This window comes from Aspergillus affinis (assembly GCF_023601865.1).
Source record: "Aspergillus affinis strain CMG 70 chromosome Unknown NODE_24_length_322487_cov_87_188170, whole genome shotgun sequence".
In the NCBI taxonomy this organism is placed as follows: domain Eukaryota; kingdom Fungi; phylum Ascomycota; class Eurotiomycetes; order Eurotiales; family Aspergillaceae; genus Aspergillus; species Aspergillus affinis.
Genome location: NW_026515805.1, coordinates 150,985 through 167,259, shown reverse-complemented (window position 1 = coordinate 167,259; position 16,275 = coordinate 150,985). Strand labels below are relative to the sequence as shown.

Here is a 16,275-nt window from a genome sequence, read left to right as displayed (position 1 = left end):
CGTGGAGGAAATCGAGGCGCGTGCGGTGGAATCCACGCGTGGCGGAAATGGGAGATAATCGTAGATAACCGGAGGAATTCGATAGTGAGTAAGTACTAAGTAGTCCTGGCGAGTCGACGACTATTCCTTCCGGCAACTAACCTGGTTAGTCGCGATTTAGCAATATACAAGATGTATTCAACAAGGATTAGAGATCATGTTTAATTAGAACCGAATTCTTCACCATCTAGAATTCTAGATCCTCCATTCTACGGACGCCTCTCACGTGGGCGGAGAAGCGACAAAGGAACCCAACACGGCAATATTAGGGATTCCCATCGATCGAGATCGACCAGTCTAGACACCTTCGTTCGCCTCACCAGCGATGCCCTTCCCTGTCGCCCATTCGAGTATGATATGATATGAATTCAATGCGCCCCCCGTCTCCTTCCCCGCGCTCCCCCTCCGTCCTATCCGAGCGACGGATCCTGAGGAGGCTATCGGGCTTATCCTCGCCCGTCGACCAGCAGCCCTCCCCCGATAACCAACCGACCGCCATCACCGAGGAGATCAGCGAGATCAAACGATACGAGGATTTCACCACCATCGACTGGGTGCAGGATGCCGTGCAGGAACAAGCGCGACGCCGAGCGAAGCGTCGCGACGGCTCGGGCTTCTGGGACCAAGAAGGCACCTTTGGCTGGCGACGAAAGGTGCGCGAGTCCTACGACGCCGGACAGGCCTGGCTCGTCATCACCATCGTCGGCGCGGCCATTGGATTGATCTCGGCGCTCTTGAACATCATCACCGAGTGGCTGTCCGACATCAAACTGGGTCATTGCACCACGGCGTTCTATCTCAACGAGAACTTCTGCTGCTGGGGCGCAGAGGGAGGTAAGCGGTTATATCACCCGATTGGCGTTAGAGTGGCTGATTGGTGGGCTTCTCTGCAGGCTGTTCTGAATGGAAGCATTGGACCTCGCTCTGGCTCGTGAACTATATCATATACATCTTCTTCGCGGTAGGTCTCCAGCTGATGTGGCCTGGACCGCCACGGCTAAGATTTTCTAGGTCCTCTTTGCCTTCGTCGCCGCCAATCTCGTCAAATCGTTCGCTCCGTATGCCGCAGGCTCCGGCATCTCCGAGATCAAATGTATTATTGCGGGGTTTGTGATGAAAGGGTTCTTGGGCGCATGGACACTCCTGATCAAGTCCATTGCGCTTCCGCTGGCCATCGCATCTGGCCTCTCTGTCGGAAAAGAGGGACCCAGTGTTCATTTCGCTGTTTGCGCAGGAAATGTGATATCCCGGTTTTTCAGCAAGTATAGACGAAATGCATCTAAGACTAGAGAGGTCTTGACAGCGACAGCCGCGGCCGGCGTGGCCGTCGCATTTGGCAGTCCAATTGGAGGCGTGCTCTTCTCCTTAGAAGTATGTTTTGGCTCGCTTGGACGGACTTTGATTTTGAGGCTAACTGAACCTAGGAAGTCGCATCGTATTTTCCACTTAAAACACTATGGCGAAGCTACTTTTGCGCATTGGTTGCGACTGGTGTTTTGGCTGTATGCACCCGCTTCTCTCTCTCGGCAAGCTAGCAAGCTAACAACCATATAGGCAATGAATCCCTTTAGAACCGGACAATTGGTCATGTTTCAAGTACAATACGATCGCACGTGGCATTTCTTCGAGCTGATCTTCTTTGTCTTCATCGGCATTTTTGGCGGTCTGTACGGAGCGCTTGTCATCAAGTGGAACCTCCGCGTCCAGGCATTCCGCAAGAAGTACCTGTCTCAGCATGCGGTCATGGAGTCCGTCGTTCTGGCTGGTGTCACAGCCGTTCTATGTTTCCCGAACATGTTTTTGAAGATTAACATGACGGAGATGATGGAGATTTTGTTCCGCGAGTGTGAGGGCGGCCATGATTACCACGGACTTTGCGAGTGAGTCTCTCCATCGGCTCTAATGGACTATACTAATGAGCCAGACCTAAACGTCGCTGGTATATGGTCGGATCACTAGCTGCCGCCACCTTCCTCCGGATCTTCCTGGTCATCATTTCCTACGGGTGTAAAGTGCCGGCCGGAATCTTCGTGCCATCGATGGCCGTGGGCGCGTCGTTCGGGCGCCTGGTCGGAATCCTTGTGCAAGCGCTACACGAGTCCTTCCCGGACTCCCAGTTCTTTGCCGCGTGCGATCCTGACGTTCCGTGTATCACGCCTGGCACGTACGCCTTCCTCGGTGCGGGTGCAGCGCTGAGTGGGATCATGCATTTGACTATCTCGGTGACGGTCATCATGTTTGAATTGACCGGCGCGCTGACCTACATTCTTCCCACGATGGTCAGTATTCTTTCCGTTCGGCACCGAATCCTACTAATCGTTTCTAGATCGTCGTCGGCGTCACCAAAGCAGTCGGCGACCGTTTCGGCAACGGCGGCATCGCAGACCGCATGATCTGGTCGAACGGATTCCCCTTCCTCGACAACAAAGAAGACCACGTCTTCAACGTGCCCGTCTCCCACGCCATGACCAGCGACCCGCTGTCACTGCCAGCCTCCGACTTCCCCGTCCGCGAAGCCGAGCACCTCCTCAGCGACAACAAATTCCAAGGCTTCCCCATCGTCGAGGACCGCTCCTCCAAGATCCTCGTCGGATACATCGGACGCACCGAACTCCGCTACGCGATCGACCGCGCCCGCACCGAGGGCATGGTTTCGCCGTCCGCGCGCTGCGTCTTCACCAAGGAAGCGGCCGACGCGGCGGTGGCGCGGCGGGCGTCCGCGTCTTCCTCCTCGCGCGCCAACCTCGTCCCGGACACCTTCGACGCCATCCACCGCAGCTCGGGCACCACGTCTGTGGACTTCAGCCGCTACGCCGACCACACGCCCCTCACCGTGCATCCGCGCCTGCCACTCGAGACGGTCATGGAGATCTTCAAGAAAATGGGCCCACGCGTCATCCTCGTCGAGCACCGCGGACGACTTACGGGTCTTGTCACTGTCAAGGACTGCCTCAAGTACCAGTTCAAAGTGGAGGCCGAGGAACAGGCCCTCGCGGCAACCAACAACCCCCAGGAACTGCGGCTGGGCGAGCACCTGCATGGACAGGGCGATACGCTGGAAGAGCGGCTGTGGAGTTTTGTGCAGTCGTTGGCCTCGAAGATACCTGGTCGGAAGGCTAGTCGACCGGATGGGTATCATGGGGTGCGCGGCGGGGAGCGCGGGGAGCAAAATCCTGGGGGCGTGGAGTTGGAGGATAGGCAGTAATGCCTTTGCCTTTAGGATGGATTGTTTGATGCTTTTGGTCGTCTAGGTTAGGTCTGGTTGGGTGGGTCGGTTCTGTAAACATTTACTTACTACATAGAGGATTCTGGATCTGGCATCCAGTATCGAATATAGATTTGAATGCTTTTCTGGTAACTTATGACACACTAACTAGTTGTTACCCTTTGGTGGTATGTGTAGTCTATCAACCTACCTCATCCTATATCTCCTGGAGGAGCACAAGAACCCTTACCAGCCCGTGGAAACTATTAGAGTACGACAATCTGCTTGTTCCATACACAATTTCATCTAAACAATACAATACCAAGCACAACTATCCACCTCCAGCTGTATACATAAATGCCGATTCCAATTCCAATGCCAATGTAGTATACAATAGGTAGTATACCATATAGTTAACTCCTGAACACCTAGCCAGTAGATATAACCCATGTAAAAGTAGAACAAAATAACCTGGTCAGCCCCAGAGTGCTGTACCAATATAGTTAATCAGCCCGAACTCCTCCCTCCATCAATAGAGATTCGCATCTCCCCAGGTACTTCCCTTCCCTTCCCTTCCAGTCCTTTGCCTAGGTATTATATCATATACCAAACCCCTAGAATCCAGCCCTTCTACTTTACCTCCTTTACCCCTTATCCCCACAGCGTATATATACCCCCTCCACGCCATAATCCACAAACACATGATAAGAGAGAGAGATTATTGATCCCTCATGCCCACAAGCACACAACCCCCACCCATCAGTCCCGCGCCAACCCACCACAAGGGCGCCACATTCTCCTTAAAGACAAGCATGCCCAGAACGGCCGTGACGAGGAAATTCGCCGACGTGTTCGTGATCGAGACCTTTGTTGTGGAGGGCGACGCGGTCAGTGCTCGTGTGAAGAGCGCCCACATTATGATGTTGCTGAGGAGGTTTAGGCCGAAGAATATCTGTCCAGGGTATCATCCATTCATTCGTTAGTATTGATTAGTGTTGGGTTTGCGGTTGGGTTGGGTGAGGTGGGTTCAATTGAGATAGGGGTGTATGAGGTAGGTACTCCATAGGTATGTAGGTAGGTAGGTATTAGGGAGGTAGTATGGGCTGGCTGCTAAAGGTAGGACGTACACCTCTAATAACGACCTCCACGAACGGATGCTGGTCGAGATCAGCGTTGAAGAGGGAGAGGAGGGAGGCGGCGAGGGAGGACGTGTGTGTGTCTGTTGTTCTGGATTATAGGTATTCTTGGTGAGCTTATTGACGTATATATACAGAAGAGTCATGGGATTGGACATGGTCAGGGTAGGTACAGCTTTGCGAAGAGGCCGTTCAGAGCGGCGAATGCGCCGCTGGTCACGGCGAGGATGATCCAGCGGGAATGGCGCTTTTGTTCGGATTGGGAGGGAGGAGGCATTTTGGGTATTATATATAGTATATTGCAGTATATTATATGGATATGTATGGATATGTATTTAGGGATTGAAGTGAAACAAGTGAGATAAAGAAGAGGTGGTTAAACGTGACGGAAGTTGTCTTTTCTTGGCATCTTATCTTATCTAAGGTCCCCATAGCTTCATAGCTCTGTATATCTACATCTACGGCGACAATCGCTGAATCCGCCATCTATACGTCTCCTTCTCACTACCCTGCCCACCAACCCCATTCTCATGCACCTTTACATACCGAAACCGATCATGCAGTCGACTGCGTCTCCCCTGCCAAAACTCCACCGACTCCGGCACGATCCTCACCCCGCCCCAGAACGGGGGCAGGGGAATCTCCTTCGTATCTGCAAACCGCGCCTCCATCTCCTGCACACGCTGCTCCAGCAGCGCCCGTCCATCGTCAATATCCGTTTCGTTCACATCCCCCGGAATGGCGGGCACGACACCCGTCACCTTGTCGGCCGCCAGGCTCTTCCTTCGCCGATCAATCAGCAGATGCGGCTCCGTCTCCCAAAGTACTTTACTCTGCCAGCTAGCCCAGGCGCCGATCTGGCTGCCTCGTTCGCGCGTACGCCAGTATAGTTCGCTTTCGGAGCGACTGAGCGGCTCGACGAGGCCTTCGACGCGGACTTGGCGTTCCAGCGTCGACCAGCAGAACGTCAATGCGGCCCATTTGTTGCCGACTTGGTCGAGTTGTAGCTCTTCTTGGAGGTTTGATTCGGGTTCGGGAATGGCGCGTAATACATCCTCGCTGTTTGTTCCGTTCGATGTAGTGCCGAATACCTGCCCTCCCTTTCCCTCTCGACTACCCCAGTTACTATACACCACCCAACCCCGCTCATCCAGTTCCTTCAGGTACACGATGCGCGCGCTAACACGGCCCTCCGGCAATGACGCCGTAGCCAGAGTACAGGTTTCGGGCGCGGAGGACGCAGGAAGCCGGGAATCGCGGAACCAGGTATTGAACTGATGCAGTGGGTTGGTGGGGTGCATCTGCGAGACGGTGAGCGGCGGGTTACTGACGAACTGGTGGGCGCGGGCGGGGTGTGAGACGATCTGTGTCTCCTGGACGGAATTGGGGGTGCTAGTTTCGGAGCGGAGGGATTCGGCGACGAGGCGTGTGGCGGCGGAGGAGGGCACGTCGGGGGGCGTGGCTGGGGGTGAGGGCTTGTTGTCGGGTGAAGCGATATCTCCTGGGGCGACTGTTGGGGTTAGTTAGCGGGTTGGTTTTAGGGGGTGGAGAGGAGGAATTGAAGATGGAGGGGGGATACAGATTAGTTTCTTGGGCCGTTTGGTGTCGGCTTCCCCGGTGGTGGGGTGTTCGGGGTGATCCATGGTGGAAGTAGAGGAGAGTCTTGAATGGCGGAGATGATGATGTAGGGGCAATTGATAGAGACGGAGGGGAGAACGAAGCCAACTGGATAGTCGGAGAAAGCGCATAGACAAAACCGAAGAATCCGAGGGATTGAGGCGAAGGTGAAGTCGGAGAGATGAGGCGATAGAAAGAGAAGTGACGCATGTGGGGGTGGGGCAGGTCACGTTTACTTCTGGTCCGATCAGGGTTACATCGACGAGGATAACTGCAATTACAATTAAAACTACGCCCATAAGGCACTTCATATACTTGGTCAGAAATATTTCATATCTTGTTCAATTCAGTCAAGCTCTGAGAGCTTGAACGAGGCTGTCCATGAACAGCGTGATGAGTTGAGAGTGGTCTAGAAACAGACAAAAACATATGAACATCGAACATATACGCACGGAAATCAAGATAAAAATCCCAAAACAATCCCATGGTATACATCATCTGGTAACCCCCGTCTTTTTTTCACAGAACGCCGTCACTCGCTGAATGCAAAACCGAATAAGATCCGAAAAAACCATTTAACATAACAAAACCAACGGGGGAATCATGGTTGCCTCCCATAAATGCCTGATGCAGACAAGAGACCATCGGGCTGGAAATCAGCCAGAAAGACAGGGATCCAGCCCTGTTGACAGATTAAAAACGAATTAGGGTGCTTTTGTTCCAGTCAAAAAGTAAGGCTTTTTGATTCCCGAGGAATCACGAATGGGAAGGCAACGTCGTCCAGATGACGAATGCAAATTATACTCGCTCTTTCTCTTTCTTCTTCTCTCCAACCTCCCTCTCTCTATGTATGTACTTAGAGGGAGGCGGTAACGGCCGCTCCGCCGACAAGATCCGCGATCTTGCTGGCGACGGCGCTGGGGTAGCCTCGAGACAGCATCTCCTGCACGGTGCGGGAGGCTCCCTCGCGGTCCTCAGACAGCAGGAAAGCCCGGGTCATGGCCTCGTAGGTGCTCGGCTCCCGGCGATTCACTCCGATGCTGTCGTACACGGTCTTGGCCTTGGCGACGTTGCCCTCGGCCGCCCATCCTTGGATGAGCGTGTTGGCAATGTACGCCGTCATCTCCACGCCGCGGCGGGCCATGTCCTGCACGATCGCCTCGGTCTGGCCCACCTGCTGGTTGAACACCATCGCCTCGAGGAGGGCCTGGTACAGACACGGCTGCACGCGCACCTTGCCCTCGGCCACGATGGAACGGAATACGTCGTGCGCGGCTTCCATGTCGTGCATGACGCATCCCTTAGCGTGGATGAGCGAGGCGTAGTGCACCGCCTCGGGTCGCTGTCCGCTAGACTGGATGCGTTCGAGCACCTTTTCGGCGGCGGGCATGTCCACCGGCTCCAGCGAGGCGTAGGCGTCGACGAGCAGCTTGTAGGTGTGCATTGTAGGCTGGATGTTCCGCGCCAGCATGCGCTCGTAGTAGGCCAAAACCTTGCTGCGGTCGCGCTTGGTGTTGAGGAAGTATTGGATCATCGAGTTGTACGGGGCAGGGCGGGGCTTGTAGTTGGGCATCGACTCCATCTCCTCGAACATTTCCTCGGCGAACCGCTCGTCGCTGACCCGGCATAGGGCGTTGACGATCGTGCCGTACGTGACGCTCGTGGGACGAACGCCGTTGGCACGCATCTCGGCAAAGTACAGCAGGCAGTCGTCAATGCGACGGGCCTTACCGAGCTTGCCGATGAGGGCATTGTACAAGAACGAGGTGGGCTCGACGCCCTCGGCCACGGCGCGGTGGAAGATCTTCAGCGCCTCCGTCGCCTCGTCGAAGGTCTTGGTGGATTCCTTAAGGGTGGTGATGTAGAGTCCGAACGTGTTGGCCGAGGGCGCGGAGCCGAGCTCCAGCAGCTCGCTGTGGTACTTGGCGGCCAGGCTGCGGTCGCCCAGCGTCAGGCAGGAGGCGACCATGGCGTCGAGGATCGACACCCAGCCGTACTTCACCGCGTGGTACTGGGGCAGGAGGGGCACGTCGCGCCGGGCCATGCTCAGGATCTCGTGGACGAGGTCCACGCGGTTGATCTTGGCGGCGGCGGTGATCATTTTGGCGTAGGTGATGTAGCGAGGGTGACGACCGGCGCGGCGCATGCTGCGCACCCGGTTCAGCGACTCGTTCAGATGCGACTCGGCACGGCCGCTCGTGCTCTCCAGCTCCTCAGCGATCGTCGCCGATCCGCGGAAGTCGGTGGCGTAGGCGTACGGGTCGAAGGAGTCCTCGGCAGGGGCGGAGCTTGGGTTCGTCGAGAGCTCGGAGACGGGGCTCATGTGGCGATCGGAGACGAAGGACGACGGGGGGCTGGAGGTGAGGCCGAGATGGTCGTGCCATCGGCGGACCATGTCGGGTCGGCTGTTGAAGAGCTTGCCCACGGCCTGGTCCACCACGCGAGTGGTGAAGGGGTCCATCTGGAGGCCGGTGGCCAGGGCGATGTCAAGCATGTGGGCGAAGCGAATTGGGTGGGCGACATCAAAAGCAGCGGCGTTGCCGTTGACCAGCATGTTGGCCTGGATCTGCAGGGCGAGGGTCAGGTCGCGGGCGTTGAGCTGCGAGATGCTCATGGGACCGAAGCTGGCGACGACGTGCTCGGCGACCGGGGAGACCATGCCCCCGTTCTCAGCCATCGACCAGAGAAGAGTCATGGCAGCGGGAGGAGTGAGGATAGCAGCAGATTGGCTTAGGACGCTACCGAGAAGGTGAATGCTTTCGTTGATCTGTTCACGGACGGGATTCAGCAGAAGGGGGTTGTTGTTGACAGAAGACGACGAAGCGTTGCGAATCCGGGTAAACATATTGCGAGCCTCCAGCAGGGCCTCCTCGATCTGACCACTCTTCAGCAGGGCGGCGGCGTACATGACGGTCGGCTGGATCATCTCCGACGTAGCCTGACCGGTGGTGCTCAACGCGAGCCACAGGGACCGGGCCGCGGTCACATTGCCTTGTCGGACGTGTAGCGCTAGCAAGGAGACGGCGGGGCCCTGTCGAAGGGTCCATTCGGTGGGCAGACAATCATACGCCTCGGAGGCAGCCTTCAGATTACCGGCATCCGCCGCGGTGACGCAGATCTGGGCCATGGCATGATCCAGCGCGCTATCCTGCAAGCGGGTCTTGGCCTGGTCTAGCGCCCTATCATGCTCGCCGGATTTCAGAGAGTGGCGCACCAGCGCGTCCTGCACAATCACCGACTCAACGGAGCTCTGACGAGTCTCGCGATTCTCGGTGACTTCGTCAAACGAGGAGCGGATGCGTTCCACAAATCGGAGCGCCTCATCCTCCCTGCCGCACGAGAGATACGCCTTGACCAAGGCGGCGTAGACCTGCGCGTCCAATCGCTGGACGATGCTGAAGGTGCCGTTATCGTCCGACACCGCCAGTGCCTTGTATTCATTGTAGCACTCCACAGCGCTCCGCATGTCTCCGGTCGACGCGAACGCGTCGATCATCGAGGGGAAGATCGAGGCGTGCGGGGTCACCTTGTGGGATTCCATGTGGGCGTAGACGCGCACCATGTTTTCGACGCGGCCCTCGATCGCACATGCGGTGATCAGGTAGCGGTAGGTGTCGAGGGAGAAGACCAGGTCGGCGTGTCGGGCGATGGCCGTGTTGAAGAGCTTCAGAGCGATGTCGAGAGAGTGATCCTCATCGAGGATCGCGCGTTCCAGCTCGCTGGAGTGCAGCATGAACTTGCCGTCCTCCTCCATGCCGCCAAATCGCAGACGATCTTGTTCCAAGAGTCCCTTGGCCTTGATCGCATCGTGGGCACGGACGACGAAAAGCTCGACTAACGTGCGGTACGTCTGCTCGTCGGGGATCACCTTGCGACGCAGCATGTCCGAGTAGACATCCAGCGCCTTCTGGATGGCCTGGGCGCTATCACCGTGGAGTTGGATGGCCGATTCCAGCAGGGCATTGTAGGCCCCGACCGTGGGGGTAAGACCATCTCTTAGCAACGTGGCAAATGCCCCGGGGATCTCGGCGTACTTCTTCGTCGACGCCAGCTCAACGATGCGATCGGACGCAGCGTTGGACTGCTCTGCCGTGGCATCCGAGATGGCAGCGACCTCGTCCGGTAGGTCGGGGAACGCCTCCGTGGCGTTCTCGGCCTCGACCGCTTCTTCCGCCTGTGCTTGCTCTTCCTGGATCTGGATTTCACGGGCCACGGCTTCGTCTACCTGCGCACTGACGTCGGCATTAGCCGAGGCCTTGGTGAGATGCGGCGACCGGTGGAGGTTCTCGTGCGACTTGGACGCAGCCTCTTCCTCCTTCGCCTTGGCAGTTTCTTCCGACGACGGCTTCCACCCGATGCGTTGTTTCATCTGCAGCTGCTTCCAATCGCTGTCATCGCCGGTTTGCTGGGCATGCTGCCAGGCCTGATAGTAGGCGGCTAGACCCAGGTCGCCGGAGCCGGAACCGCCCTGACTGGCCTTAGCGCCGGCGCCGGAGGACGAACTGGACGGTTGGAAGACATTCTGGAGAGCGGATCGGGAGAGTTTAGCGGCGGGTTGGTTGGCTATTTGGTTGAAGGTGGCGGAGGATGTGTAGGAGGACTGCGACGCGGCGACTACGGATTGAGCATAGCCATGAGTGAAGGCTTTTGTGAAACTCTGGCGCGCGAGGTGGGTAAACGGTTTGAAAACCATTTATCTGGCGGGCGACCTCTTCAGGGAGAAGAGGCAATGCTAGAGGAGAGTCAGTAACGTGTCTTCATTGATATCCGCGTGCGTGTCCTTTACGCTCGACGCACCTTGTAATCAAAATAATGGAAATGATGCAGGTTCATTTGACGATGACCAATCGCCAAAAGAACGCGCCCGGTAGGGAGAGGGATGAATATGATTAGGGAATGGAACGAGGGTGAATTAATTTCGTGTGAAAAAAAAAAAAAAAAAAAAAAAAAATGGTATGGGAAAGAGATAAAAGAATGGTGATAAAAAAGGGCCGTCAGCGGAGGAAAGCGAAGGATATTTCAGAAGAGCCGAGAATGATCGGTATCACTGGTCGGCTGGAAGGGGCTTAGCGCCGATCCCAGACTAGACGCTGCCCTTTTGGGACCAGCGGACCAAGGGAGCTGGCGGTGGAGCGTCGGACTTAGGCCTCTGCTCCGAAGGATTTCTAGTATTTACGCAGTAGTATTCTATGGTAGGGCTATGTACTCAGTACTGTGCTGGGGGATGCCGTACAAAGGTCCTGCGGTCATCCAGGAGATCAAACACAGTCACAGACTCACGAAAAGAATGAAACGCGAGGATGGCAGAGTTTTCAATGACAGGGACCAACCAGGGATGCCTCAGGCCAGGGACACACGATCAGGTGGTCTTCGACGGTCGGAGCGGCTTCCGAGTCGGCCAATGATCCGCCGGGAAAGAACGGGGCCGCGGGAAAGAACAGGAAGCTAAACCTGTCAGGTAAAGTGTCTGGCCCGTGACTCCCGTGACTCACCCCGTCTTTCCGACTCTTTTTCTTCCTGCGCCGTCCGGACTTTGACTGCGCCTGCTCCGTTGCTCGGATCCTCCGTGGACCGAATCCCCGGTACAGGGTACTTTTGCTGAGGCATGAGGCATTATTCATCTTTTGGGATTCTAACGATGATTCACTGTGGGTTCGAGCATTCCAGAACTGTTTTTAAATAGTTCCGGTGGATTCACTTCCAGATGGAGCTACCATTCCAATACGGAGTAGGGAGTATGTACACCGTGTACAGTTGTACTCTCATAGATCCAACTCGATCTTGAAAATCACCTCTCACTCTGACCACACAATGACATCAACTTCCTTGATTAACCTGCAGCAACGGCTCGTATGTCTTTAGGTAGTCTTTGACTATGAAACCCCGCAGAAAGGTCACGCACGTAAGCCCCCTTTTGACTTTATCAGATCCTCTCCGACGTGGTATCCAATCCGCCGTCCATCCCACGAATCCCATGCCTGGAATCTGCTCTTCTTACCGTGTGCCGTGCGTCATGTCGGGGCTCGGAGATTATCAATCTGCCAGGCCGAGCCTGCAGACCACGGAGTTCCAGGGTTCAGCTTCCGTGCCAGCTACTGAACTCTTGTTGCATCTGCGTTTCTGAATGGTTGCCTATTGTAGATTGCTACGGCGGAAATCGGGGGAATGGAGAAATTTGCTCATCCTCGGCTGTGCTCGTGCGAACTATTGAAAGTGTGTTTCTTCGCTTCCTTTGTTGGCTCTGGATAATGTGCTATTGGTCTGGAGCTGATCATCCTAGTGGATATAGATTCCTTCACGAGTGCATTTGATATGTTTAGTTGTTTACTGCATGGATTCGGGGATGCTGCATACTATACCCTAGTCAAATAGAATAATTCCTCCATTAAGTGCACCAAGGCACTGCTCTCCAGTCATTTAAACCACCATACTCTCAAGATAAGGAACGTCGGATGGTGAGATGCATCTTAGGAGGCTGGCTCTAGAGCGAGAAACCTCTACCAGGGACTCCATGTTCTGAGGGATTCAGTCACATCAAGTTCACCATCCTTTCAATAGGTACCGTGTTCGACCTTATCAACTGCAGGAACCAGGTGTTGGTCTCGTCTTTGTCCCATTAATTCCAAAAGACCTTCGAAAACCAACTTTTTCAAATACTGCTTCTGTCAGAGTAAAAAATATTCTCTTCTGGAGATTTTCAGATCGCGCAATCCAGTCCACGCGTGCGGAATGGACACAGGTGGGCATATTGATGTGGGTGAATTGCATTTGAGGCCGAACCAAACCCAACGAGTCAATGGTTGGCAAGAAAATGTCTTATCTGACTGGAATTGCGACTGAGGATCGTTTATGCTTGCCCTGCTGGTATTCACTAATTTAGTCGACCCAAGTAGTTAATAATCGACAGTGGGATTAGGATACAGATCGGAGACACTTCAATTTACTGTTTCGATGTTCCTATCTAAGACTGATAAGCCACGGAGATAAGAGTCTAATGTAAATTAATCTCCACCGTTCCTCCGAATATCGTCAAATCCAATCCAGCTCAACACCTCACTAAAGACCTCCCAACCTACAAACAAAATGTCCAACAGTCCTTTCGTGCTCCCTCGTCCGGGAGCTTCTATAACCTCCACAACCCCAATCCCAGCCCCATCCGAATCCGCCTTCGTGGCCACCTTCGGCGCCGTCCTCCCCGCAGCGCAGTACCTCCAGACCCCCCACGGCCGCGCCGCATACTACTCCCTTCCACCATCATCACCCACCCCGACATCCTCCTCCTCTTCTACACCGATCACCCGCGTGCTATTCGTCCATGGCGTACAAACCCCCGCCATCGGCCTCCAGCCTCTCGCGCGCGCCTTATCCTCTCGCTTTCCACACGCGCATTGCGTACTGATCGATCTCTGGGGCCACGGGCTCTCCGAAACGCCCGTGCTCCCGCACGAGCCGGGACTCTTTCACGGACTGCTCCTCGCCCTCCTGACGCATCTGGACTGGTCCAGTGCGCATCTCATCGGGTACTCGTTTGGCGGATCCACCGTGACCAGCTTCGCGGCAAAGTATCCCGTTTTGGTATCTTCCTTGGTGTTGGTTGCGCCGGCGGGGTTGTTAAGCGCGTCACAGTTCAGCGATGAGCAGAGGGGGTATTTAGCTGGTGGGGACGCGGTGGTGGAGGCTAAAGCGCGGGCGTGGATTCTGGAGTTCTTGGAGGGCGGGAGGCTGGTTGTTCCGGCGGATTGGAAGGAGAGGGTGAGCCGGGGAGAGGTGGTCGCAGAGGCGGTGCGCGAGTGGCAGATGAAGGAGCATCGCGGGAATGAGGCGAGTGTGGTGGGGGTGTTTAGGGATGGAGGGGTGTTGGATAGACATGCGGAGTTTGAAGAGGTAGTGAGGAGGGGCGAGGTTAGAGGGTTGAGTGTCCTGGGGGAGTTGGATGATGTTTGTAGTGCTGGGGATTTGGAGGCGGTTGGGATGCGGAATGTGGTCGTTGTGAAGGGCGTGGGACATGCAGTGGTGAGGGAGAGGGTGGAGGAGGTTGCTGGGTTGATTGAAGAGTTTTGGAAGACGTTGTAGTGTAGGTGGTGATGGAGAGGTTGGTGTTGTGCACGATATGGATGTACTAGAGCTCGGTGTTATAGAAGTAGAGTCAATTGTGGCTGAGAGCTATCGCTTATACGAATAGACCGATTTGCCAATCGCCAACTCTTCGATACGAAGTCGGATACTTTTCCACTGGTGCGCCAAAAGGCCACAAACCCTATTCTGTTAGAACAAAGACACACAATCGGAGAATTAGTTTCAGCTGAATAGAAGCTTCCGCGGCATATATAGAGAGTGAGCGGTGCTATTCTCCATCGCCATTACACAACGTCACCAGCTATCCATCTACTAGGTACAGTACATCTTCTTTCCATCATGTCAGATGACACATCAGAAACGCTCCCTCGAACGATGAAAGCATGGACATTCAGCCATTCAGGACCCCCTCAATCAACACTGCAACTATCCCAAGACATCCCCCTACCAACTCTCCGCACCGAAACCTCGCTCCTGATCCGCGTATGCCATGTCTCCGTCCACCCCGGGACAGTCATCATGATGAACCTAATCCCATCTCTCTTCCGACCATCCTTGACCATTGCCGAGACCGATTTTTCCGGAATCATAGTTGCGGCCGGCAAGAAAGTCCCCACGGCCCCGTCCTCGGATAACACTCGCTACTTCTCCCCAGGGTCCACCGTCTTCGGGTCCCTCCCTGTATCCAAGCATCTCAAAGGATCCGGGGTCCTGGCCGAGTACGTCGTCGTCGACATGACCTCTGTAGCTCGGAAGCCTGAAAATGTCTCGTTCGCCGAAGCGGCCGGACTACCTGTTTCGGGCTCAACGGCTCTAACCCTCCTAGACGCCGCGCGACTCCAGCCAGACGACAAGTTGCTTCTGAATGCTCCTTGCGGAGGAATCGGACACTTTGTGGCACAGTTGACCAAGACACAAGGGGACCACCACATCGTAGGGATCTGCTCTAGGACATCTGCGCAGTTAGCCCGGGGACTGGGATGCGACGAGGTGATAGATTACCACGCGACAGACGACGGGACAAGCCTGGAAGAAACTCTATCATCCAACTTCCGTGGAGACAACGCATTCGATGCTATCATTGACGCGCACGGGTCTCAGCCCCTGTGGCATTCCGCACCGGGCTTCTTGAAACCAAGTCCCGGTCATGCGTATACGTCTGTCGGGCCGGCGTTGAGATCGTATACCTTCCGTGCTATGTGCCGGGTGTTGAAGGATATGGTTCTCAATCAGTATTTGCCGAAGTGGATGGGTGGTGTAGCGAGAGAGTTTAGGCAAGTTACGTCGATCGTGGACGTTGAGAAACTGGAGCGATTGAGAGGGTTAGCGGAAGAAGGAAGCTTGAAGACGTATCTTGGAGGAGAGTGGGATTTTGAAGATGCTATGCAGGTATGTGGCTCACTCCTCCTTGGGGGTTCGAAGGAAGACTGAGATGCAGTGCAGGCGTACGAGGTGCTTATCAGCGGACATGCTAAAGGGAAGCTGGTCATTCGCGTTTGGGAACCATCTTCTGGATTGAGTTGATTTGGAAGGTTATGTCGGTATTGGTGATCTAGGGAGACTGGCAGGCTTTTTGATACCAGAAGGATTAAGGAAGCTTTCTGCATTTGCTGGAGAGATTGTATGAATACTGCTTCTGAACTTGACAAATCCATTCCAGTTCTAGAGAAAAGGAGGGTGTAAAGACAAGGACGTAGGAGTAAAACCGTGCATAGTTAAATGATATGCACAGCTGACAAAGCGCATTAGGATGGGCAGTCCCAATCAGGAAATGACACCTGCCATAAACACCATACCCATTTCGGCTAGTACTGCAGCCACAGCAGTCAGCCACCGATGAGCTCCAGCCACAGGAAGGACCAACAATGCAAACATGGGCGTTCCTCAGTTGGCCATTCTCTCGTCTTCTGAATAACCTACAGACGAAGTCCTCGATAGACCCTGGTAACAATACGGATTCTATGCGTGTCATTTCCTCCCGCAACCCCATGGTTACTTGCTGAACACGCGTCGTGGGTTTCTTTCACTCACCGTTGCGATACCCCCTTATCTAGGCGGGGTTCCTGGAGATCCCCCCAAAATTTCCAGTCCGACCTGAAGATCAACATCATTCTACCCTCCGATGTCACTAGACAATTAACCTTGCTTTTTCTCACCGCTTGATTATCTCACAGAGTGTGTATTGCTTCCTGGGGTTCTGAT

At 54.9% G+C, this 16,275-nt stretch overlaps 5 protein-coding genes across 5 annotated transcripts; 3 read left to right on the top strand and 2 right to left on the bottom strand.

Annotated features, from left to right (window-relative positions):
• Positions 1–410: 410 nt before the first annotated feature.
• KD926_005095 (chloride channel protein) lies at positions 411–3,244 on the top strand (the record flags this gene model as incomplete). Its single annotated transcript, XM_053098384.1, has 7 exons — positions 411–873; positions 933–1,000; positions 1,051–1,410; positions 1,464–1,541; positions 1,594–1,919; positions 1,964–2,318; positions 2,366–3,244. 7 exons carry the CDS (start codon positions 411–413, stop codon positions 3,242–3,244), a joined length of 2,529 nt encoding a protein of 842 aa, XP_052957746.1.
• Positions 3,245–3,962: 718 nt separating this feature from the next.
• On the bottom strand, positions 3,963–6,023 carry KD926_005094 (pyridoxamine-phosphate oxidase PDX3; the record flags this gene model as incomplete). Its single annotated transcript, XM_053098383.1, has 4 exons — positions 3,963–4,196; positions 4,372–4,471; positions 4,927–5,890; positions 5,960–6,023. 4 exons carry the CDS (start codon positions 6,021–6,023, stop codon positions 3,963–3,965), a joined length of 1,362 nt encoding a protein of 453 aa, XP_052957745.1.
• Positions 6,024–6,853: 830 nt separating this feature from the next.
• On the bottom strand, positions 6,854–10,690 carry KD926_005093 (pentatricopeptide repeat protein; the record flags this gene model as incomplete). The annotated part of the gene is made up of 1 exon (XM_053098382.1): positions 6,854–10,690. The coding sequence occupies one exon, from the start codon at positions 10,688–10,690 to the stop codon at positions 6,854–6,856; it is 3,837 nt and encodes a 1,278-aa protein (XP_052957744.1).
• A 2,390-nt stretch (positions 10,691–13,080) lies between these two features.
• KD926_005092 (alpha/beta fold hydrolase) lies at positions 13,081–14,070 on the top strand (the record flags this gene model as incomplete). The annotated part of the gene is made up of 1 exon (XM_053098381.1): positions 13,081–14,070. The coding sequence occupies one exon, from the start codon at positions 13,081–13,083 to the stop codon at positions 14,068–14,070; it is 990 nt and encodes a 329-aa protein (XP_052957743.1).
• A 342-nt stretch (positions 14,071–14,412) lies between these two features.
• Positions 14,413–15,504, top strand: KD926_005091 (NAD(P)-dependent alcohol dehydrogenase; the record flags this gene model as incomplete). The annotated part of the gene is made up of 1 exon (XM_053098380.1): positions 14,413–15,504. One exon carries the CDS (start codon positions 14,413–14,415, stop codon positions 15,502–15,504), a length of 1,092 nt encoding a protein of 363 aa, XP_052957742.1.
• Between the last annotated feature and the right edge of the window lie 771 nt (positions 15,505–16,275).